The 25,188-nt window shown below is 55.1% G+C and overlaps 1 protein-coding gene across 1 annotated transcript; it reads left to right on the top strand.

The window, feature by feature from the left end:
- Positions 1-2,780: 2,780 nt before the first annotated feature.
- On the top strand, positions 2,781-24,939 carry Wnt4 (Wnt family member 4). Its single transcript, XM_057785544.1, has 5 exons — positions 2,781-3,070; positions 14,963-15,198; positions 21,134-21,265; positions 21,353-21,495; positions 22,071-24,939. The coding sequence occupies exons 1-5, from the start codon at positions 2,994-2,996 to the stop codon at positions 22,536-22,538; spliced, it is 1,056 nt and encodes a 351-aa protein (XP_057641527.1). The 5' UTR covers positions 2,781-2,993; the 3' UTR covers positions 22,539-24,939.
- Positions 24,940-25,188: the final 249 nt, after the last annotated feature.

Here is a 25,188-nt window from a genome sequence, read left to right as displayed (position 1 = left end):
CTGGAAGTTCACAGTGGGCTCAGGTCCAATTCCCTGATGGCCAGGACCACCACTTTCTCTTCCTTCCTCCTCTATAAAGTGGAGGAGATAACCACAGTCACTTTGGGATCTGTGTGTCACAAGGCTTTGCCGGAAAACTCTGGCACCAAGAGCTCAGGATCTCAGAACAATACATCCAAGGCTGCCTGGCACGGTCCTGATTTATGCCTGATCTCCCAGCAAACCTTCTGGTTAAGATCCCCTATCACCATTTCTAAATGTCATGAATTGTACTCAGCAAGATGGCTCATTGGTAAAAGCACTTGCTGCCAAGCCTGGAGACCTGAGTTTGATCCCGGAACCTAATGGTGGAAGGAGAGAACTGACTGTTACAAGTTATCCTCTGACCGTTACAAGTTATCCTCTGACTGTTACAAGTTATCCTCTGACTGTTACAAGTTATGCCCACTGACCAAGCCTGCGTGTGTGCAAGCGGGCTCACACAGATAAATAACGGGTGAGAGAGATGGCTCAGCAGTTAAGATTGTACATTGCTCTAGCAGAGGACCTGAGTTCAGTTTCCAGCACCAATAGTGGGCAGGTTGCAACCACTTGTAATCCCAGTCCCAGGGAGACTGGCTGCCTCTGGCCTTTTTGGGTATCTACCTTATTTGTACATGCCCACACCGATGTACATAATTTTAAAATAAACAAATATTTCTAAAGGTGAATTGTAGAATGCCAGCAGAAAAACCTATAACATGAATGTCCCAATTTGGAAGGGAACTATAATAGGCACCCTGAACTAATTGCCTACTGCCGTTTAAATTATTAATTTCTATCGCTTTACTGAATCTCCAGATTGGCTCAAAATAACTTAGGAATTCTGCACCACCCTTAAGCCTAAGAGTGGCCCTGCCCTGAACATCCCACAGTCTGGCCTTTCTCTAGCTCACCGATTCTTAACCCAGGGACAGAAGATTGTGGGGCCGAGCGGATGTGCTCACCTGGAGCCTGGACCCCCTCCTGGGTCTCACTCTGGATATCCAGGCTCCCAGGCTTCCTTGCACAGGTGGCTCTAGCCAGCTTCCAGGATAGGTGAATCTCTCTTGCAGATCCAGCCTGAGAGGACAGGCGGCATACTAGTGTGTCTAGCCCTGAGGCTGAGGGATGGCCAAGGGTCAGCTTTCGGGTGGGTGGAGGGCTGGAGTGGAGCGGGTGGGGAGACAGAGTTTGTCTGTGCACGCTGAGATGTGTGCACGAGAGTCCCTGGAGGGCAGGAGAGGCAGAGGCGGGAAAAGGTGAGACTCGGGGCCAGGCACCAGGGCCCCCTCTAGCTGCTGCTCCACTCGGGATTCACGCAGTGTAAGCAGCCTACATTCAGAGCGGCTTTGCATGTTATTATGAAAGCGTGTTTGTGAGAGCAGACTAGAACATATTTTATTCCTCATTTTGTTAGCTTGATTTATAACCTGCAAATATTTAGACATGTGGTACATGAACTCGCATCTGCACTTTTGCCGGGCTCCGCGAATCCCTACCACCTTCTGCCCAGTCTCCGTGCCAAAAGCTTATCAAGCCCCTCCTGTGTTAACCCAGACTACTCCTTGAGTCAAACGTGGCCGTGGTGGGGGTGGGCAGTCAAACTCACACAGAGAAAACAGCTGGTTCTGCAAGGACGGAGGCCTGGTCCCTTTCTCTACCCTTCACATTTTTAGTGAAGTGGAGCAGGGTCTCTGGGCATTTGGATCCCTGTTTAGACAGGGGGTTCCTTTAGCTCGTGGGATATAGCCCCTGGCAGGGCCAGAGGAGCCTGGACTTTATTAGTGACCTGGAGAGGGTGTGGCCCAGTCATGGCAGGTAACTATTAATACAGAATTGAACTTCTATTTCAGCCAGGCATAGGTTTTTAAGCAATAACTCCACTCGATCCATTCATTCCACAAACGTGGCACCCACTCACTCTGTGCCAGACACCAGGCTGAATCTGCCTGGTGTGGAAGAAGAAATAAAAGAAGCGCACAGAAACCCAAGCACAAAGCTGGGATTGGTTCCTGTACTAAAAGGAGACCTCCGCAGCCTTCCCGTCCCTAAGTGGAAGGTCCACTCAGAAAGGCGAGGGGTTCACTCAAGACCTTGCTGCCTTGAGCGCGCCAGAACCCAGGGCGATCCAGAAGCGAGGTTTCGGATTCCCGGAGTCTCAGGCCACTGTCCCAAACTGCCCGAAGCAGAGAGGCCCCTGTCCAGCTCCGGGAAGGCTAGAGGGAGGTGAGCGCTAGGGAGGGGCCGGACCGCAGAACGCGGGGGCCTGAGGGCCGGGAGGGGTGCGCCGGGGACAGCCGGGCGGCACCGCAGCATGGTGCGCCCGGAGCGCTAGCGCCTGGGTGCGCGCGAGTGGCAGCCGCGCTCGGGTGGCTCCGCCGGGGTCGACCGGGGATCCCGGCACCCAGGCGCCGGCGGGGGGCCGCGGGGCGCGGCTAGGGCGGCGCTGCAGTGCCCGCAGCGGCGGGCTGGGGGAGCTGTGCCCGCCCGTCCCTAAGGCCCCTGGCGGGGACCCAGCAGCTGGGTCGCCGCGCCTCTAGCTCGGCCCAACTGGGCGGCGTGCGGCCAGGCGTGCCTGCAGCGGGCTGGGGCTCCGAGAGCGCCCGGGCGCCGGGCCGGGGAGGCCCCCCAGGAGAAGCCCAGTCCCGCGGGCTCAGGCCCGCCCCCATTGGGAGGGGGGTGTCCCGCGCCGCTGGACCCGCCCAGGTAACCCCATCCTCGGCCCGCCCCCGGCCCGCCCCGCCGGCCGCCCGCCCGCCTCCGCCGCTGCCGCCGCATCCCGGCTCTGGGGCGGCGCTGACAGTCGGGTCCGCCGGGCAGCGGGCGCAGCAGCGGGCGGCGCGGCCGGCTGCTGGGAGGCTGAGCCCCGCCGCGCGCCCCGGCCCGGCGCCCCAGCCCGTCCGCGCGGCGCCCACCTGCCGCCCCGACGGGAACCTCACTGACGCTGCCCGGGGCCGGGCGCCCGAGACACCATGAGCCCCCGCTCTTGCCTGCGGTCGCTGCGACTCCTCGTCTTCGCCGTGTTCTCTGCCGCCGCGAGCAACTGGCTGTAAGTCCGACGGGGGACCGGGCGGGTGGGGCGGACCCTGGGGCAGCGGGCACAGGGGGCTCCCGGCAGGTGTCTCGGCCGCGGGACCCAAGGCTCGCGCTCCCGCTGGTTTGTTCTGCTGGCCACCACCACTATCCGGGCTTCCCTCTGGAGGTCCCGGGACCCCTGCTGCCCCGGGTCAGAATTCCTTCCTGACTCGGGGCAGCAAGGCTGGCTGGCAGCGTGTATGCACCCGGAGGCGGCCCTGAGTGCTCGAAGTCGCAAGAGGGTGCGAGCGCGGGGCGGTGTCCCCGGACCGGTGTGGGAAGCAATCCGGCACGCAGACAAGTCGCGAGGAAGCCCACTGCAGGGAAGGAGTCCCGAGCATAATAGCAGGTTAATCCCAAGGAGTCTAGTCGCGAGCTCCCCGCGCTGAGCCGCGCCGCGCTGCGGACTGGGTTGGAGGCGTGCAGGGACCTGTTTCTGCTTGGGGGGCGGGAGCCAGGCGTAGAAGGCGAGGACCGGGACGCCGAGCCTCTGAGAGCCCGCAGGCTGGCTCTGACAGGACCTCACTGTTTCCCTTAGGCAAGAAGAAACTTCTCCCAACCTTTAATAAAGAAGGCAACAGCCCCCATCCACCTCTAAGGGTCTTGCCTAAGAAGGAAGGGGGTGGTAACCGCTGGTGACCTGTGTGTTTTTCCTTGACTGGGTGCTCCGGAGGATCCCTGGGAAAGAGGAGCTAGTGACTAAGAGAATAAGGAACTAGACCTTAGGCTCCTTCATCCCTCCTCAGTGACACTTCCCCATGGCCCTGGCTTAACCCTGGCCCCCAGCTTCTCCTGCTCAGAGCGCTGCCGCCTTCCACTGTGGGCAGCCGGTGGGGAGCCAAGCTCCAGTATTGATCTGAAAAGCATGAGGTGGGAAGGGGGGGATAGCCAACAGTGTAGCTGGGGTTTCCATGGAGACAGTGGGAAAGGAAAAATTCTCTCTGCATCAAGACCAAAGAACAAATATCTCCCATGAAATCGCCCCGAGTGTCCAATGGCTGTTGCTATGAGGTCATTGTGGCCAGCCAGGGCCCTGTAGACTGGAAAGGAGTGTGTCCGTTGGGGTCAGAGCCACCCAGAGCTTGGGAGATTGAGGTGATGTGGAATTCTCCCAGCTGTTCAGAGAGCTAGCGACTCCAAGGCCCAAAGTGGCTGCAGAGCCTTTGTTTTTCTTGGAGTCTTAATTTGATTAACACTTGAGGGGCAGTGGCAGAGTGGACAGAAACCAGGGCACAGCCACCGCCCCCTCCACTTCTTACGGACTGTGCTCCACACATCACCACCCCCCCCCCCAAGTGAGGACTGGGTTGCAGATCTGGATTGCAGGAAAGGAACTACTTTGGACTTGAAGGAGCTGCCTCTTAGAGATGGGTGGCTGTAAAAAAAACGTGAACATCAGGGGGAAATCGAAGGGGGTCTGAGCTGCCCAGCACCAAGCACTACCGAACCAGCTGAAGAAGCAAGTGGGAACTGAAGTGTGTGAGCCAGGCCTGCAGCAAACACAGACAGCTGCCAGAGAAAGGCCATCGGGAGGTCCTGGCTCTTTAGCTCCCTTTATAGGTGAGGAAACTGAGGCCCAGGGAAGGGAGCTACTTACCAGACTCGGAGCCGAAGACTGGACCCAGATGCTTTAGTTTCCCCAGACAATGATCAATTACTCCTTGCCTGAGGCTGTCCCGAAGTTGACCCAGGTAGAATTGCCACCCGCCTCCAGCCATGTCCACCACACCCTGGTCCCAGCCGGGGAGGCAGCCTCAGCTTCAGGTCTTGCAAAGCATGGGGAATTCCAGAGCTCTGTTCTTGAGCCTTGAGCCTGCCTGCACTGTGGGGGGTGGGTGAAGAGGGGAGGCCTGAGGTTGGAGAGGTTGGCAAACCTGTTCTCTGTAACTGTGATGGCTCCGGTTGCCATGCAGCCTGGCTCTAGACAACCCAGTTCACTCCTGTTCCACCGGGGCTTCAAGCCAGGGGTCTTTTTACACAACTCGGAGAGGAAGAAGGGGCTTCCCAGGATCCTACCAAACTGGAGAGGACCCCAGGCACACGCCCCCAAAACTGGGATCAGTGCCTTGTATCTAAACACCTCCATCCTCAGCCAGAAACTGCACCAGCCTCTAGGGAAACAGGTGCCCCAGTCTAGCCTCCCAGCAGCTTGGGTCTGGGTCAAAGAACACAGGAGAAGCCACAGCTGGAATAGGCAGGGCCGTGGGCATGCTCCAGTGCAGAGTGGAGCTGCAGCTGTGGCTGTCACAGAGCGGGACTCGGCCTGCAGACTGGAGAATGACTTACTAACCCTCATCACCCACTGCGCCATCTGAATCCTCACTGCACTGGAACTCCATCTTACAGATGAGAAGACTGAGGGTCACAGAGGCCACCCAGAGCTACTTACCTAGTAAATGGCAGAGCTGTCCAGCCCCAGTCAGCCTCCAGAAGCAACAGTTTGGGGTTGGTTGCTGTCCATTCAGGCATGGCGGTGACACTGTCTATTCAAGGGTGAGCCAAGGGCCATTGAGATGGCTCAGTGGGTAAAGACACTTGCTGCCAAGCCTACCAACCTGAGTTCCATCCCTAGAATCCACATGGTAGGAAAGGATCAACTCCTACAAGTTGTCCTCTGACATCCACACACGTGCACACATGCACAAATAAATAAATAAATAAATATAAAAAGGGGATGAGCCAAGCTGCAGGCTTCGCCCCAAAAGAAATAGCTGGCAGTGTGTGCTCCGGGGACTAGGCCTGGGTGTTCCCTCACATAGAGGCAGGCTTCCATCCAGGGTGGGTTGATAGCTGATTGCAGAGTCCGTGCTATCTGATGTCTCTGGACATCAGCCTTATGGACAAGCCCTCTGCCTGCAGGCACTAGAGCTGGAAAAGCTCCGAAGCCAGAGGCTGGGCAAGCCCAGAGGAGCTGGATGCTGTTTACGAGGCTGATGTCTGGTATCTAGAGTAGGTGGCAACGTATGCAGCTCCCACCAATGAAGAAGGAATGGGGGGGTACACAGTTCAAGGTAGAAGGCTTGTACTTGGCCCTCAAGGAACTGCCCTGCTATGTCTGAGTCATGCCCCAGTACCAAGGCTACACCAGGGGTTCCGGTTACAGCTCTACGCTACATGTTGGGTGGCCTTGAGGGGGCTATTTCCTCCCTCTGGGCTTGTTCTGAACCCCAAATGGAAGAACTAGGCAGAGTTGAAGACAGAAAGACTGAGGTACTAGTGTATGTTCTCCCGGGAAGAGCAAAGTGATGCGTTGAGCAGGGACGTTAGCAGAACCCCAGTGAGTAAAATAAGGACCCTCCCACTGTAGTCCAAGTCGGGTCCACAGAGTGGTTCAGAGCCCAGGGTTTCTACCCCAGCTCTGCCACTACCCTGCTGAAGGACCCTGGACTAGTGCCTTGCCCCTCATCTGTAAAGTAATGTCCGTGGGTGCAGATGGCTCTCAGTGGAGTTCAGGAGGAGTAAGCCCATGCGTGCGACATGCAAGGCACAAAGCCAGGCATGCTAATAGAAATGGGGGCCCTGGCACCTGCCAGAGGCAGGGTACTGCTGTCACTGAGCCTCAGAACTGTGTCTTTGTCTATAGGATGATGCAAAGACTGGATACTTACAGCGCTCCCAAGCTCCATCTGTCCCGAACAGTGCTGTCTGGGTCCTAGAACGTTAGATGGGGGAGCCCAGGCTGCCCTCTGCCTGCTCATCAGTAGCCTCCCAGAGCCAGGAGATCTAGCCCGGCTTGTGGGCATCCTGCTGGCCAGAGGCCTGTTACCGGAAACACACTCCAGTGCCACCGGGGGAATAGAAGGGAGGCGTCAAGTACCTTACTAGCTCCAAGTCCTCACAGGTGCGCCTCCCCGAGCCAAGCTCCAAGCTCACACATGCCTGTTTGCCCAGCAGGGATGTATGACTTCCCAGGCTACAGGCGAAGTGAGGTGTGACTCGCCAGTCCAGGCATGGGTAGAGCCAGCCCTCCTGGCTGGTAAAGAATGACCCGTCTCCCCCAGGAATGTCTCATTGGCCCCCTCCTTCCCCCCTGAAATAGTAAAAGCCCATGTCCTTGGAACCTCTCCCATGACTGTGAGTCACAGTCACTAACACACACTAAGACTTTACAGTTTATATACTCGGACCCTCCCCGCCATGGTATTGTGGATATTTTTTTTGATAGGTCTGTCTTTGACACCCTGGGGCCTTTAGCAGTATATGAAGCCTCTGTCCTAGAAATCAGTAGCAACACCTCACCCTGTGCCAGCTGGTGACCAGTATCTACAGACATCATCAAATGAGTCCCGAGTCCCGCAGGTGGGGTAGGGCTCCCCCACCCCCCGGCACAACCTGGTGAACGGATGTTCCGGGCACCTTACACACACTATCCTAACTTCTTCCCTCCCCTCCCAGAGCAGAGGTGTGTGGGTGGGCTCCAGCTCCCCCTTAGAGATATGGAGGAAGCAGGGCCTGAACCAAGACCACATCTCAAGTTCTGATATATATATATATATATATATATATATATATATATATATATATGTAACTGCAACCCCCATCTACTCCACGTGGCATGATTATATGGCTTCTGATGCTTGCGAGGTCAAGGCTATGGCACACAGACCTCTGAGTGTCCCCCTAATGCCTGGCACATACCTGCCAGGCTATGAGTGCTCAGTCATCAGGGGATCAGTAAAGGGAGGGCTCAGTTGCACTTTCCTCGGACTCAGGTGATGCTGAAAGCCCTGCAGTGGGGCAGATCTGCAGGCTGTGCTCTTCCTAGGGCTAGAGCAGAGCCTCCCCGCTAGCCTCGATCTTTCCCACCCCTCCACACAGGGGGAGGCAGGACCAGGCTCTGCCTGAGGGGTTTGCTCAGGCGGCAGCCGGGACCCAGCTGTCTGCTAGGGTTTGACTTTTCTTCCCTCCACCCTGGATTAGCCATTGAGCAACTCAGCAAGCATCTGACAAGACAGTGCTCCCCAAACCTGTTGAAACTCGCCCAACTACGGCCCTGTGGGCGCACTAGCTCGCTCGAGGAAGCTGAGCCTTTGCACCAAGCCTCTGCCTCCCCATTCCTTCCTGGGGGAGGAAGGGCTCTGGGCTGAGCCAACCAGGCATAGATTGATCAGGGAGCTGCTGGCAAGGGTGACAGCACCCTTCTCTGGCCCCACCGGTCACCCCTCTGCTCCCAGCTAGCCTGCAAGAGGTGCTCCCGGTTTGCTCTGCGAGCAGCTGGGAGGCGGAGCTGAGCCAGGACCCACAGTTGCTTCCCAGATTTCCACAAGAGTTGCCAGGTTTTATCTCTGAGTCCGGAGCTACATCTTCAGTGGTGATTCAGCCAGCCCGAGGGGAAGCTCACTCCCTGCTGTGACCCCGGCCAGTCCCCCTTCTCCCTAGCCCCTCTCTGCCTCCCCCATTTTCTGGCAAACTGGAAGTCAAGCTGTGTTTTAAAGGTTCCCCTCCAAGTCAGAACCCCTACAGCTCCTGGAAGGGACTTGGTCCTCACAGAGAGTAGGAGAGAGGGGAGGGAAGGGGGAAAGACACACCCTGCCCTTGTCATAGGGAGGTTTCTCCCACCCCAATAACTCACAGGGAACCACGCAGGGACCTGCTCTCTGCAGGGGATTGCTGATGCCCAGAGGAGCCTCTGACCTGCAGGGACTCTATTCCACCCCCCATCCCCCCCCCATCCTAGGATGAGTTCCCAGGAGTTTCTCTCCCAAAGCAGGAGATAGCAGAGCACTCCCTCCTGAGTCATGGGTGCCTCACTGCCCTGGCAACCCCGGATTTAAGGAGGAATCATAGACATCACTGTTGGGGAAGGCCTCAGGGACCCTGAGCTACCATAAAAGGGAGCAGTAGGCTCACCCCTTAAAAACATGTTGGGCATCAGCACTGTCTATGCTAAACTCAGAGCCTACAGTATTTTCATAGGAAAGCTGGAACTCCAGCCAAAGCTTGTCCCATAGCTGATGAAGGAGAACTGGGGCAGGGGAGAAACCCAGGTTTGACCAACTGCCTGCTGGGTAAGAATAGAGGTTCAGCCACAGTCCCACTCCTGCAAGATTGGGTTAGATCATGGAGGACCCTGACTGCTGAAATTCTCCTTGGGGATTTCCTCATCTCTCCTCACTCCCTATCTTCAGGATCCTTCAGCCATCTGGGAACCATATTTCAATGTTGTCAGTGGACCATGGGGAGCTCTAGGGATATAGGGAGAAGAATTGCAGGGAGGGGAGTCTCTGCTGCCAAATTAGAGGTAATGTAGGGTCATGAGGCACATTAAACGTAACATCCAGTCACTCCAGGAAGACACCTGACTCAGGGAGAGAAGAAAAAAAACCACATTTACATCCTTGCAGAGTAGGGGGCCATCCAGGTTCACATCTTAGTGGCTCCCTGTTGGCCCCAAGTCAGCTCCTTGCTCCTCTGGAAGATGAAGTATGGAAATTGGGAGCGGAAACCAACCTCCTCAGTTAGAAGGACAGACTTGGGGCCCTCAGGAGCAAAATGCTCACTCAAGAGATAGAAGCGGCAGGATCAGGAGTTCAGGGCCAGCCTGGGCTACACGGCACTGTCTTTAAAGGGGGAGGGGGATATAGCACAGTGGTAGAATGCTTGCCTAGCATGCTGAGTCTTCTGAGGGTCGTGGGTAAGAGGAGTTAGGGATCCTAGAAATGAGGAAGTGTGGGCCCCAGAGAAGGTCAGCATTTCTCTCCAACTTAGAAAACAAACACGGGGCCTAGTTCAGTTGGCCTTGGCATTCAGAGTCCTGTCAGGTGGGAGGGAGGCAGGACAGAACACCAGGAGTGTCTCTGGTGCTGGCCATTCCATACTGACTGCCCTCCAGGATTCCAGCCAGTGGTGGTACCTCCTTCTGGTGACTTCAGTAGCTACAGAGACCACAGATAACACTGTGTAACCATAGGGACAGCCACTACCTCAGCATCCTTCACTCCTAACAATACTCCAATTCTCCTGCGGTAGGTACAGGTCTCTGGAAGGAGCCATCCAGGGAAGAATCAGACCACCTTGCTTAGGTCAGTGTCTGATAACACTGAGTGGTCCTACTCTTGGAGCCCCAGGCCATCTTTGGAGCCTAAGCAGCCAGCTCCCAGGCTTGGGGACCAGAATAGTCCATTTCAAGTCCTGGCCCCCAGTGACCAGCTTGAGTCCAAGCCTTGAAGGCTTAGTGCCTTCTGGAGAGCATGGGTCAGGGGAGGGGATACCCTGCTCTGTAGTGGCATGGCTATGCAGAAGCATGGACCCCTAAGTGGTGACACAGGTGACAGATGTCTCTCTCCAGACAGTCTCCACGCTCCCTTGGCACACATGAGCTTACACTTGACAAGAGAGTCCCCAGATCTTAATCTCCCTGTGGAGACATTTTCTCCACACGACACTTCACCCCTGATCCTGGGAGTGCCCAACAGATGAGCTGGAAGCACTGAGGACCTGTTCTCTGTCTCTGCAAATGCACTTAGAGATTCCAAAATCTACAGTTCGAATCGTACCAAAGTGATCCGTCATTCATTCCCCTATGGGCGCATGGCTGAAATGAGGCCAGAGCCTGGCTTCATGAGAGTGGAGAAGGCCCCAACAAAGACAGCCCAGCACAGAGTACCACAGGCCCAGCTGGATGCAGCAGAGGGTGCAGTGTGAGGAGGGTGGGAAGGGCCACAGAGGAGGTTAGAAGCTTCCTGGTGCTTCCACCTGGGGTGTGTTTAGTTCATTTCTATCTCCTACGGTAAGAACAACTGATCTCCCCATTTTACAGAGGAGCACATTGAGGCCAAGGCTCCTGGATGTTCACTAACTTGCCTTGAGTGACACAGAGATACGAGTCTGACCTGAGTTGTTTACCCCACCCCCAAACACACTGCTTGCCCAGAGAAGAGACAGGGGTCTTGGGACAGGGTCACAGTGGTGGTCAGTACCGCAGGCACTCAAACTGGTTAAAGAAACAGTGGGTGGGGGCTGGAGAGATGGCTCAGAGGTTAAGAGCATTGCCTGCTCTTCCAAAGATCCTGAGTTCAATTCCCAGCAACCACATGGTGGCTCACAACCATCTGTAATGAGGTCTGGTGCCCCCTTCTGGCATGCAGGCATACACACAGACAGAATATTGTATACATAATAAATAAATAAATAAATAAATATTAAAAAAAAGAAGAAGAAGAAAAAAAGAAACAGTGGGTGGTTTGAGTGGTTGGTTGTGTAGCAAGGGTCCTGGGGGCTGCATACTCCTTCCATTCCTTAAAAGCACGGCCCCAGATGGAAGCTGTGGCCCCTGCTTCCACCTAGCTATATCCACTAGCTGAGAGTCGCTCCTGCTTACACACTGTTCTCTTCGGGTACCCCTCCTGCCAACTTGGCCTCCTTCCCCTCTGGTATGGAGGGCACAACTACTCCTGAGGAGGCTCTAAATGTGGCCTGGGCAGACAGGGAGGCCAAAGGGAGGGGGCAGAGAGGCCCGGGCTGGTGTCCCAGCCCCCACCTGGACACGGTAGGGCCCGGACCAGTGCCACTGACCTGCTTGGCTCCCCACCATGGTCGCTCCTTCCCGGCCCCTCTCCTCTAGAGTCCAGGGAGTGGCAGGGAAGAGCCACAGAGGTGTGGATTAGCCTCTCCGATTTTGTATATTTTGTTTAAAAAAGCAAGCAAACCTGGAAAAGCTTGGGACAAGCCCAGCTAATTTTAGTTTCTAATGAAAACAGCAGGTGGCTGAGAGGATCTGATCTCCCTGGCAGGGCCAGGGCCCTCTGGCCTCCTCCTCCTCGCAGGCTGCAGGCACGGAGGGGAGGGCCTCCTGGGAGGAGCCTGCAAGACCTACAGGCCCCATTCGAGAAACTGGGCACAAACTGGCCAGCGGCTGCAGCAGGGGCACCCTGGACTGATGGGGTAACCTGATCGATAGCACGGCCGTGGCTGGAGTCCTGGGTGGCCGGGGCAGCAGGTGGCAAATTGCTAAACCTATGCTCAGCAACAGCAGGAAGAAGCCTAAACAGGGGCAGCGTAACAGGCCGGGAAAAGCAGGGATGATCAGCCTTAGACAGCCGGCCCAGGGGCAGCCGACACCCGTCAGGGCCTGGCTCTGCCTCTCCCAGAAATGCTTGTGCAGTCGATATTTGAGCCCGACCCAGCTCCCGGGTCAGTGAATGGCACACGTGTCTCTGGGGGAAAGGTTGAGCCACTGTAGGGCACTAGGAGGGACCACAAGGCTGCCCCCATCTTCTCTTCACCCCTGTTCTTCCTGTATATACTCTGCCACGGGGGTAGGAGGGCATCAGGACAAAATCCCCTAGCCGAGCTGCAAACATTACTGAATACCTTCTGTGTGCCGTACCCAAAGAGCTGCAATCTGAGGAGTCAGCTCTCCTGCTGTCCAGTGGGGCAAATCCGCAGCCAGAGACAGGGGAGAGCTGAGAGCCCAGAGCTGTTTGCTGCTAGACACTCCGCCTCAGTTTGCTTGATTCATCTGTGAAGTGAGGTCAGGTACCAGCCAGGCTCCAGGACAAGCGAGCAGAATGAGGACAGGCCAAGGCTACCGAGGACTGGAGTGCCAACCCTCTTTGGCCTATGCCAGCTCGGGCACTTGCCAGACAAACCCCTGGGGTCTCAGAAAGCAGGAGCAGAGATGGCAAGGCCTTCTATACATGGGAGGGGCAGCTGTTGTGTCAAGTAAAGGCAGGACTGGGAGGTGGGCACTGGTGCCGCTGGAGGCAGTTTCTCATCATCTTCCTGGACGCTGTCCCAGTGACTCACAGCTATGGCAGCCGGGCAGTGTCCCTGCCACTGTCATTTCGGCCTGTCTCCCTATTACATTCAGAGCCCAAGGGAGGAATGCTCAGTTCCTCGAGTCCATCGCTCCTGTTTGGTGGCATGGGACCAGCAGGCCCTCTTCTGCCAACAGAAGGAGAACTCCGATAGTGGGAAGGCTCACACAGATTTCCAGCTAGCTCGCTGTGCCCATAGCCAGCTCCAAGTGGAAGGGGACTTGCCTCCCATCACAATGGGCTGATGGCTCACCCAGACCTCGCTGCCTATTCCTTGTGGCTGGAGACGTCAGCCCCTGAATGCCTCCCTTCATCAGCTATGAGGCAGGGCCCAATCCAGCCAGACTTGACCTGCTTAGCTAAAGGGAGGGGGAAAAGAGGTCTAGATAAGGTTAGACAAGATATGTGCCCCCAAATCTTGGAGAGAATGGGGTCTCCACCCCTCTCTGAGAGTCCTGGCTTGAATGGGGACAGGAAAATATTCAGTGGTAGGTTCAACTTCTTGACCCTTCAAGGAAGGACACAGTGGCCTCCCGAACAGAGTCCTGGCCCACCGCCAGTAGCTGAGCTCTTGGCGCCCCCTGCAGGCCAAGAGTGACTTAAGGGTGTGGTTCCGTAGGAGACCCCCCCCTTCACATGGCAAGGGAAGCAAGGAGCACCCAGGCAGGGCTGAAGCCAGGTTTGCCACTTCCAGATGTTCCCTTCTCCTGACCCTTACCCCTTTCCTTTCCTTTCTCCCACCCTCTCTTCTTTCCAAGAGACTCAGGTTCCTGCACGGATTGGCCAGAGGGCTGCTAGTCCGTGCACACCCAGCACCTAGGGAGATAGCTCAGTCAGCAAAGAGCAGACTGAGCGAGCATGAGAACCTGAGTTTGAGTCCCAGAACACATGTAAAAAGCCAGGCCTGTTAGAGACGCTGTGAGAGCTGAAAGGGGCCCTGGGAGACCAGGAGTGAATGCCAAGGGAGGGTGGTCAGTTTGGCTTTGAGACTCCCCATCTCCTTTGGCCCACTCCTGAGATGCACCCAGCTGAGTGAGGTGCATTAGCAGACCTTGCCTGGACTAGAAGCCATGACTCCAGTATGGATAAGGAAAGTTAGACTCAACCATACAGCCATAATGCCTCAGGGGCGGGGGTCCTCTGGGAGCCAAGAGCGCGGTGTAGACAGAGACATCTTGGGCTGGGCCTCCTGGGACTCCAGCAAAACTCGGATGCTACTTGCACATCTCTAGGGACAGAGAGGCCCAGATTACACCTCCCCCAGCAGGCTTTGTTTGAGCGAACCTCATTCCCAGCAGCTGCTGCCCAAGCTCTCAGTCTCTAAAGTCACACAGAACCAAGCTCTACCCCTCAGCAGCTGCGGACCTTGGACACAAGGCAACAACTTCCCTTTGCCTCAACTTTCTTCACTTTTAAATGGGGGCTCAAGCTGGGGATGTGACTCGGTTGGTAGAGGATCTGCCTGGCATGCATGAAAGGCTCCAGCAGCATGCAAGCCAGGTATGATGCTGCATGCCTGTAATGGGAGAGGTGGGCGCAGGAGGATCCGGTGATCCAAGTTCTCCTTGGCTATGTAAAAAAGCTGGAAAAGTTGAAAGGGTGGCTAGCTCCTTAGGAACACCCAAAGGCAACCTCTAACCTTACAGGGATGTGCATACAAGTGTGCACATGCACAACACACATACACACACACACTTATACACACATCTACTCATATACACACTCTTACACACACAATCAACCAATGTTTTGAAAAATGAAGACTCTGACTTGCTGAGAGGACTAAATGAAATAATGCAAAGTGCTTTACCCAGGTCTAACTAGGCTCCATAAAACTTAACCCTCATCCTGATGGTATAACCTCCCAATATAAGACTTTCTGTGCGCTTTCCTATTCGGTCACTCGCTCATTCAGTAAACAGGACAAGTTCCTGCTCTTTGCTTCAAGCCCCACGTCAGGCTTCACATACTTACCACTGGTCCGAGAGCTGGGGGAGGCAGGCTGGTCCCCAGACCAGGAGATGAGGCGGCCCCCAAGAGCTCTGAGTACAGGGAGAGAAGAGCGGGCATCAGGATAGCTGTGCATCACATCCAACCCCTGCCCCCAGGTACCTGGCCAAGCTGTCATCGGTGGGAAGCATCTCCGAAGAGGAGACGTGCGAGAAGCTCAAAGGTCTGATCCAGAGGCAGGTGCAGATGTGCAAGCGGAACCTAGAGGTGATGGACTCAGTGCGCCGTGGCGCCCAGCTGGCCATCGAGGAGTGCCAATACCAGTTCCGGAATCGGCGCTGGAACTGCTCCACGCTGGACTCCCTGCCTGTCTTCGGGAAGGTGGTGACGCAAGGTGAGAAGGGCATTCTGGGGGTGGTCTGGGGAATGACACTTCTAGGGCCAGGCACATCTAAAGGGTTAAGGGGCAGAAGCAGCCCAGGGCCTGAGCAAGGAAATAAAGAATGCGACTGAGGCCACTAGATAGGGGGATGACCCAGGGGAGGCGAGGCAGTGGTCTGTGGTCCACAAAGCACTCTAAAGTGGAGCTGGTCCAGTAAGCTGGCCCTTATTTCCAGCGGGAGAAACTGAGGCTCAGCAAAGGGACGGGACTGACCTGCCCAGGCTCTTCAAAGGGCAGGAACAGAGTCAGACTTCACCTTTGCGTCTGGCCTCGAGTCCTGGAACGCATCTGTGAGCTTCCGCGTGTGACAGGCTTCTGTCCTTGGGCTCACAGTCCAGCAGGGACCAGATTGTCCGCAGCTGCACAACAGAGGCAGCTCCCACACCTGCAGCACTGACCATGGGCCAGGCACTGTTTTAAGGGCTGTAGGACACACTACATCTAACTCATCTGCCTCTGAGTCGGGTGTCTGTGTGGCAAGTACAGAACTGGAGGCACAAGGCAGTTAAGTGATTTGCCGGGGGTCACAGAACCAGAGAATGGCAGGGTCTGAATGTGTGCCCAGGCGGGCTCTGCATCGTCACAGCCAATAAACACAAGAACAACGGGAGAGGAAACTGGAGGTCTCCCCTGGCTAATACTGGGTGCTCGGAAAGGTTTTCCCAAGGAGATCAGGCCCCAGCTGAGACGGGTAATGTGAGAGGGCATTAAGCTAAATGCAGGTGAGCGAGGGCCCAGCAGAGAGGTTCTGTGGAACTGGAAGGTTCCTTGAGGCACTGAGGTCAAATCGCTGTCCTCAGTGGGAATGCTCAAAGCCAGCTGCCTCTCCACCTCCTGAGCACAGAGCTGACACGGCTGACAGCAAGTCAACGGGGCTCTTTGAGTCGCTCGAGCTGCAGGAAGAGGTTGCCTGGGCCAACCTTTGTCTTGGCACCTGTGGGCCTGGCCAGTCCCGGCTGCTAGGCTCGTGGCAAAGCATTTGGATGCTGTTGGAAACCAACTGTGATTGAAATTTGGAAGCCATTCTCCTGAGAGCTGGCAGGGGCTGGCAGGCATGAGCACACTTGGCATTGCTGAACTGTGCTGTTCTGAGAAAGAGACAGATGCCCAATGAGCAGTCCAGTGGTGAAGTCTCACGGCAGGGATGGCACTGCTGCCCAGGCATGGTACTGCTCTCCGGAAGCCCCCTCACACTGTGGATGTGTCCTCTAGAGCAAGGGTCCTCATCCTTCCCAACGCTGCGACCCTTTAACACAGTTCCTCATGTTGTGATAACCCCACCCATAAAATGATTTCATTGCTACTTCATAACTATAATATTGCTACTGTTATGAATTATAATGTAAATATCTGATATGCAAGATATGATAGGTGACCCCAAAAGGGTCACAACCCACAGGGTGAGAACTACTACTCTAGAGAGACTGACAGATAAATCAGTGTGCTTCTTATGACAGTCACATATGCTGTGTCCTCCCCAAAATGCCCAACCATTTCTCTACCAGCTAAGCAGCCCCCACCTAGCCCCTCCTTCCTTCTGCCCCAGTCCATCCCTCTGGGATTTATGCCTCTGTAGTGTTGTTTCTTTGAAGATATTGTTAGGTAACGCAGGCAGACTAGCCTTGAACTTGCTATGTAGCCCAGGCTGGCCTTGAACTTGAACTTCTGCCACTGCCTCCCAAGTGCTGGGATGACTTACAGGCCTAAACCAGGCTCTACATTCTTTAAAGGGGGTATATTTTACATTTTTTGTTTTGATATGATTCCATGTTTATAAAAAAATACAAGTTGCAGGATGCAATTCCTAGGTATTCACTATTAGAGTCACTGGATCCTTTAATATAGCTGATTCTCTACTATGTATCTAGATATACTTTTTTATGGGAAACATGTGAGCTCACACTGCTTCTTTATACCTTCACACTGAAGTCTAACAACTCCCCGCCCACACCCCCTTCACCACCACTGCATCCCCAAGCAACAGCGGTGGCTCAAGTGCCTGCCTCCTAGCATACCCCCAAACCTGGCATGGAGGAGTCAGTAGTGTCAGCTAGTGATGGGCAGCTCATCAAGACAAGGAAAGGGAGGACATGATCGGTGAGTGCCAGCCTGAAGCTAGGAGGGACCTCAGGACCCTGTGGAATAGTCTGCCTTTCCCATCTGGGGGCAGGAGCCAAGGAAGGGACTAGCCCTATCAGCAAGTTATGGGAATACAAGAACCCTGCCAGGCCAAATGGAAACTGTTCTGGAGCTCTAAAGTCCGAGTGGCCTGAACAAGCATCCTGTCCCCTTGGGCCTAAATCAAGGCATCCTAATACCAGGCCAGTCACAACAGGCAGACACCAGCCATGTTTGGGGGATAAGTCTGAGCTCATCGCAAACACCCACCTTCCTCCACTTTGTATCTGGTTTTCTTCACTAGTGAAACTCATCTTGGAACGCACTTACCTGGTCAGTCTCTGCAGAGCCAGGGGGAAAGGGACTCACTGCTGGGAACACAGGACTGGCTTTAGAGGCCCATGAATTGAAGGACAGCAGAGACAGGCAAACTTAGGGAGGTGACTTCATTCCTCCAGGTCCTTACCTGTCTCATGCTTAACTCTCAGGGCTGTTGCTGACATTCAGTGGTTTGTGCAGTAACTACTTCATACAGTCCCTGACCTGCAAGCCTCACAGGGACCTCAGTCACTTCAGCAGTGACAACCAGTCTGGAAGGCCTCTTGCCCCAGTCTCAGGAGGGGGACTCAGCAGGTGTCCACATTCATGAGTTTCCTGGTTAGGGAAGTGACCTCAGGAATATAAGGGGATAGAAAAGATCCCCCTTTGGGTCCAGACGGTGGCCAGTGAAGAAAGGAGTGTTGTGTGTTGGCCTATCCTGTGCTATCCAGCCTAGATCATCCTCACACAGCTCTGAGTCTATGTCATTCCCAAGTCACAGCTGAGAAGTCTGAGGGAGCCAAGGGTGGTGATGACCCAGATGGAAGTCCTGCCAGCTTTGAGAACTTGGGCAAGGTCCGTGCCCTCTCTATAACTCAATGTCCTTCCTAGAAAGTGGGGACAGACCGAGGGCCCACCTGCTGAGATATCTGGAGTGTACATAGGGCAACGATGGAGCTGTGCCCATTCCCTGGCCTCCATCGGGACACCTACCTCGTGCCCAAAGGTCACCACACCCAGGGCCTCCCCGCCAACCCAGCTCAACCTCAGCCAGTTCTTCCTCAGTTCCAGCTCCTTTCTGCTGGGTTGGCTTCCCTCCCACCATCTGGAGAGATGTCACCGTGACGTGCTCTCAGGCCTTGAGTCAGGCAGGCTCCACTCCAGCTCCCATTCTGCCATTTGCTGCTGCAGAACCCTGACAAGCCTTATGTTTTCAAGGGATCAATCTAAGATTGCTGAGTCCTGGTCAGTACACGGAAAGTCCCCTTTCTACAGGGGTCCTCAGAAATAATGGCTATTGGACCTATATGATTGCTTTAAATCCCCAGCCCCAGGCAGCATTTGCCCCTCAGAAAAGATGGCATTGAGGCCAGACCCGTGGGGCCAAAACTTGGGGTAGTCTGGGAAGAAAAGCAGCAGAAGGAAGTCTTGGGTGTGGGAAGGGCAGACGGCAGGGGAGAGAGGGAAGAAGACAGCAGGGTGGGCACTATAGAGTTATGCTCTCCCCTGGCCCAAGCAGGGGAGCAGGCAAAGATGTCTCCCTCCTGCAGCTACAGCGTGATCAGGGTGAGGTATCCACCACCTCCCCAGGACACACCACCACAACACTCCCAGACCCACCTCAATGCACTTTTGAGGAAATTGGGACCTGCAATGTCTTCCACCAGAAACCGAGGCTCCAGCCTGAGTACCTGGAAAGCTATACATACTACTAGTCAAATGGCTGGAACCCAAGGTCAGTAAGAAAAGGATGAGTTCTGGCTACTCCACATCCTAGCTGGGTAACACCAGTGGCTCAGTGCCTCGCTTCTCTGTGTAAGGTGAGGACGCGTATCCATTCCTATCGAATTGGGGGGAAACACCTCAACTAATGGGCTGAGTGCTCAGTCGAGGCCTGCACACAGTAGACTGTCTGTGAGCTAGAGCTTTGGTTATTATGGTCTCGGAGAGCCTCTTCCTCAGTCACTCGGAAAATGAAGACATTATGGTGACCTCAGTCCAAGCAGACAGATGTTTAAAGACAGAGGCAGTGGTCTCCTGAGCAACCCCACAGGGAGACTAGTAACCCCAAGACCACTGGCACTAGGGGGCAGAGGTGAGTGGAAGCCAGAAGTGGGCAAGGACTTCCCAAGCAGCTAAAGGAGCATAGGGCATCCAAGGGCAGAGGGTTAAAGTCACCCACCAGTCCCATCAGCCTTACCTCCTGGGACTTCCCTTCCCCCTTGGTCTTTGGGGCAAAGATTTGTGCTGGTTCAGGCCTGGAAATACCAGAAATACCAGAAACTGAAGTTGTCTCTCTTTGGGCGGCCACAGCATAAAACCAACCAACATGAGCCTGCTATTAACCTCAATTAGCTTGGAGAAGATTCCATCCCAGACTGTCGAGGCTCCATTGCTCCAGCCAAGCCCCTCTGTGCAGGCCCAAAATGGCCAAGCAGAGATTGGGCAGTGGAAAGGAATGGTGGGTGGTACTCCCTGCTTCAGGACTGCACCGAGAACAGGGTGTCCCGAGTGTTGGGGGCTGAGCTGCCTCCTACTCCAGAGCCCAGGCTGGGCTGCCTCTGTCCACAGACGAGCACAGTGGAGGGGACTGTTCTCATCTGACCATGGTGACTGCTCCCCAGGGCAGCTGGGAGCACAAGCCTGGGTGTCACAGAGGTAATTGCCAACCATGGGGCCAAAGCCTGCCCCCACCACTCTTGTGGACACAGACCCTACATCAAGAGACAGAAGGACAGTCACAGCACACAGAGGCCTTCACAGGGTCTCGGACAGGAGCAAGACCCGCTGTCTGGTCACACACCCAGCCAGCATGCGCGCTCTGCTCACATACTGCCCCAGCTCACCCTGAGAAAGAGACTCTACAGAAGCTACACTCCCAGGCACAGTTCCTAGGAGGATAAAAACATCCATTCAGGCAAGGGAGGAGGGCCGGCACCAAAATAGAATTGCTGAGCAGCCGTGGGCAGGAGATACAACCACTGCAGAGGCCGGCAGACCTGTGTTGCAGAGGCCTGCTACCATCACCTCCTGGCTGTGGGACGGGGACGAGAAACTTCCCCTCCAGGAACCTGTTGGCTAGTCTCTAGACACTGGGGACAGATCAAGCTGGCAGGGGCAGAGGACTTATGTACAACCCACTGCAACCCCCACTCCCAGTCAGCAAGAGGGGCTCAGTGCTAGGAGCTGCCAATACTATAGTTTGTTCTTCAAGTCTCAAGGAAGCAGGAGGCCCCACCTCAGAGAAAGAGCTCAGTCAGGGTCACAAGTGGGGGAACTTAAAGCCTGGTGAATAATTCAACAACCACAAGGCAGAGCTGGAGTGGCAGTGCGGCTGTGCCCCTTCACGGAGCTGTAGTCAACACTTCCCCAGACTGTCACAGAATCACACGACTATCACTTGCCTTCTGGAGGAGTTTGTGAGAACAGCTGAACGATTGGGCCCTGAAGCCAGGCTGTCTGCTGGTTCTGCCACGTGCTGTGACAAGCTGGCAGGCCTCTGTAAAATGGGGATGACCATAGCTCCTGCCTCACTGGTCCTCACGTGTGAAGGGGGTTCAGTGACTGGTGACAAGAACCTACTGTGTGCCTGGCATGTGGGCTTTCCACCTGCCTTGCCCCTCCTTGGCATCCAGCATTCGGCAGCTGTCTTACACCTCTTTCTTTATGCAAAGAAAGTGCAGATGTGGTGCCCTAGGGCCTAGCCCTTCTCTCCCTCTGCCTCGCACAGGGACTCGGGAGGCGGCCTTTGTGTACGCCATCTCTTCAGCAGGTGTGGCCTTTGCGGTAACAAGGGCGTGCAGCAGTGGAGAGCTGGAAAAGTGTGGCTGTGACCGGACAGTGCATGGGGTCAGTCCACAGGGTAAGCACAGATGTTCCAAGGGGAGAGCAGGGGCCTAAGCCCAGGCCCAAACTCATCCCAGCACTCTCTATGCCCTCCATACACCAGGCTTCCAGTGGTCAGGATGCTCGGACAACATCGCCTATGGCGTAGCCTTCTCACAGTCCTTTGTGGATGTACGGGAGAGAAGCAAGGGGGCCTCTTCGAGCAGGGCGCTCATGAACCTTCACAACAACGAGGCCGGCAGGAAGGTAGAGTGGCACCCATCCCATTGGCACTGGGGTAGGACTGCATGGGCAGAGTCCCTAAAATAGCCCTACAGCTACTCTGGGAAGGCTCACGTCACCAGGCACCTCCGTAGGCCAAGGGCTGGGAGTGGGGGGAGTAGGTGTCATACAGCAGTGTAAGTGGCCTTGTTCATACCTATCTGCATGGACCCAGTCGTGCCTCAGGACTGCACCCTCATGTCCACCCACACACCTGACACCATCTGACTTCCCAAAGGCTCTGGAGACTTAGCACAGCACTGTGCTTCCATCATGTCACCTGTCACTCAGATGCTTCCTAGAATACTGCCCTTCACTGTGGGCTCCAGCAACTCCAGGTGCCTCAAGTACAGGGACACCTCCTTGGTCTGTCCTCAGCACTGCTTGGCAGCTCAGTGCAGCACCCAGCAGGTGTTTATACAAAGGAGGCACGACAGTGAACCCCTTGATTCTGCATCAGCCTTGGGGTCCTGTTATGCAGTATGTCCGTGTATTGGTCCCCAGAGGTCCCTCCCCTACCTCTACGTCCCTGACCATCCCTCTTGCCTCCTCCCTGACAGGCCATCTTGACACACATGCGGGTGGAGTGCAAGTGCCACGGGGTGTCGGGCTCCTGTGAGGTAAAGACGTGCTGGCGAGCTGTGCCGCCCTTCCGCCAGGTGGGCCACGCACTAAAGGAGAAGTTTGATGGTGCCACAGAGGTGGAGCCACGTCGTGTGGGCTCCTCCCGGGCACTGGTGCCACGAAATGCACAGTTCAAGCCACATACGGATGAGGACCTGGTGTACCTGGAGCCCAGTCCAGACTTCTGTGAGCAGGACATACGCAGTGGTGTGCTGGGCACGAGAGGCCGCACGTGCAACAAGACATCCAAGGCCATTGATGGCTGCGAGCTGCTGTGTTGCGGCCGTGGCTTCCATACAGCACAGGTGGAGTTGGCCGAGCGCTGTGGCTGCAGGTTCCACTGGTGCTGCTTCGTCAAGTGCCGACAGTGCCAGCGGCTCGTGGAGATGCACACATGCCGGTGATGTGCCCAGCAGTGCCCAGCACCACCTGCGTGGCCCGGGGAAGGCCAATAATTTAAACAGTCTCCCACCACCTACCCTAAGAGATACTGGTTGTATTTTTTTTGTTTGTTTGTTTGGTTTGGTTTTCGGGTCCTCAAGTTATTTATTGCCAAAAATAGGCAGGCAACCCCAAGGGCACCACCAAGGGGCTCCCCAAGCCTGAGCCTTTACGTGTGGCTGCCACTGACCAAAGGGACTTTGTTTATGCCTCGGGCTGTCCACACTGACCACTGCTGACTACTCAGCTGTTGTGTCTATTTTTCTACATGTAGACTAAACAGTGGGTAACAAGGAGTGACTGACCCACCATCCAGGGAAACAGGTGGCCCTATGGCAGGGACAGCAGGTTCCATCTTGGTGGAATTTCTATCACCGGCAATAAAGGAACTTGCACCTCTGCACCCCACACATACATGGGGACCACTGGTGATCTGAGCCTGGGAACCCTGACTCTTAAAATCCCTAGAAAGGGAATGGACAGGTACCAGGTCCAAGGCTCAGGGCTCCTCTTAGCCCTCCCATGAGCAGCTAGATTCCAGGTAGGCACACACGTGAAGTGGGAAAAGAAGCCCACCCGAGGCCCTCCTCCAGCAGTCTCCTCCTTGGAAAGGGAAACTGCTCCTCCTAGGCCCTCCTAGGCAGGATAGGGCTGTCATCCTGGATCAGATCCTAGCTTGGGCCTAGCAAGTCACATCCCCATGTGAGTCACCCTCACAGTGCTAACCTCTGTGATGCTGAGTATGGAAATGTCACACAGAGACAGGGAAGGGCTGTGCAGAGATCCCACCCTGCGGTATCTCACTCACTTAACAAAATTTATTGAACAAACACTATGCACCAGGCCCTGTCCTGGGATATCTATCTCCCTTGGTGACCACAGCTATCCTGGGAACAAATACAGAGGCACACACCCTCTTTACAGCAGGTAGTCATGCCGGTCAGCCTCAGCCTCACAAGACCTTAGCAGAGGCAGAGTCAGTCCTTAGCCCCTGTATCCAAAGACAGAGATATGACAGGTCTCCTTGGGCCTGAGCAATGGGTACAGAGAGGCAGTAGGAGCCAGAGGCCACAGGCTGGGCTGGAACCCATATGGTTGCAGAGGGCTAAGTGGCTGAGGCAAGAAGGGGAACAGTTAAAGGCTGATTAATGAGTTCTCAGAATCTGAGGCACCCCCACATCCAAGACTTAAGGTTTCGGAGGCCTTGAATATGGATAAGGACAAAAGATTCCCAAGGGACATCAGTAGCTGGTGCCTGGCCCAATGCACTAGTCAAACTTTTAAGAACCTACCAAGTGTTTAGTACACAGGACACACACAGACCCAACTGCTTCTCAGTTGGGTGACCAATACTCAGAGGAACTTCCCAGCATGGTCTCCAAGTTGCTCCCATGTCCAGGTCTCCAGGTTTGATGTCTTCAGCTCTGAGATCCCCTTGGGGACTCTGAAATCCCAAGCCCTTTGCTATTGGATGGTGTGAATGCAAAATCCAGGCTTCCGAAAATGGGCTCGGGCCTGTACAAACTCTCCTCTGAGCCTGTGGTTTGTGCCTCCTAGCATTGACTCCCTCACCAAGAGGGTCAACACCCTTGGCCCCCATCCAAGGTCTCTGCTCACTGTCCATCTGAAGAGGCAGCCAAAACCAAGTGAGATGCTGGAACCACATTCAAATGCAGGGATAATCTTGGGCAGGCTGTCTCTGATGTGGACGAAAGCTGAGCTGACCAAGGGTCCCCACAGCTGCCCAGCTGGGCCCACTGCTCCTCTGGTAGTTCAGAACCAGGGAAGATATGGCCCCCTCCAAGGCCGGGCCCAGACAAAGAAAGCAGGGGAGCTGTCCCTTCAGAGAATGCTGAGCCAGGAACTCCATCCAGGGGCAGTTGGGTCCAGACTGCTTACTTGTTTGATGGACACTATCCCAAGAAGGAGGGTATTTAGCTCCCCTAAGATGATCCTCCCAGGGTTCTGCAGGCTGTTACCAGGTGAATCAGACCACAGGCTCGAACCACTGCCAAGGCCAAAGGATTCCACAGCCACAGAAAAAGAGCTTCGTTGGACTTGTCCAGCTCCAAACTGTCTCAAATACAAAGATCTGGCAGAGGGCTGATATAGCTCAACACACTGGGGCCACAAAGGACCCAGGAAACTGGCCAGAAGGTCCGCATCCTACCTGAACCACTCTCCACTGTTCTTGTCACAAGGCAAAAGTGGTATTCCTCCAAGGCCAGGGCTTGGTAAACCAGCTCTGGATGCTGCTACCCTACTCTGCTGCCCCACCCCATCCTCCAGTTTTTATATGAGGCTCCTTGGCATTGTGACATCCCCATGGCGTAGTCTGAGATGCACGATAAAATGTTTATTTCTTTATCTGGCAATTGTAGCTGTGACTTTTTTTTAAAGGAATAGGGAGAAGAGACTTTGAGAAGGCATGGATAAAACAGGTACTGTTGCTAAGTAAGTATTTATAAAGTGAATTCTAAGTATGGGAACATCCCACCTTTGCCTTTTTGCTTTGGAAGAAATGGTCTGAGGCCTACACCAGGAGCTATCTATATGCTATCTGAAACCAGTCATCAACGGCAGATACACAATACACATCCTCAGCTGAGGAAC

Source organism: Chionomys nivalis, chromosome 11 (assembly GCF_950005125.1).
Source record: "Chionomys nivalis chromosome 11, mChiNiv1.1, whole genome shotgun sequence".
Taxonomy (NCBI): domain Eukaryota; kingdom Metazoa; phylum Chordata; class Mammalia; order Rodentia; family Cricetidae; genus Chionomys; species Chionomys nivalis.
This window is presented reverse-complemented; position numbering and strand designations above follow the sequence as displayed.

Coding starts and splice junctions, on each gene's coding strand:
- Wnt4 (XM_057785544.1), top strand. CDS start 2,994: ATGAGCCCCCGCTCTTGCCTGCGGTCGCTGCGACTCCTCGTCTTCGCC. Junction 21,266..21,352: donor GCATGGGGTCAGTCCACAGG/GTAAGCACAGAT, acceptor TCCATACACCAG/GCTTCCAGTGGTCAGGATGC. Junction 21,496..22,070: donor ACAACGAGGCCGGCAGGAAG/GTAGAGTGGCAC, acceptor CCTCCCTGACAG/GCCATCTTGACACACATGCG.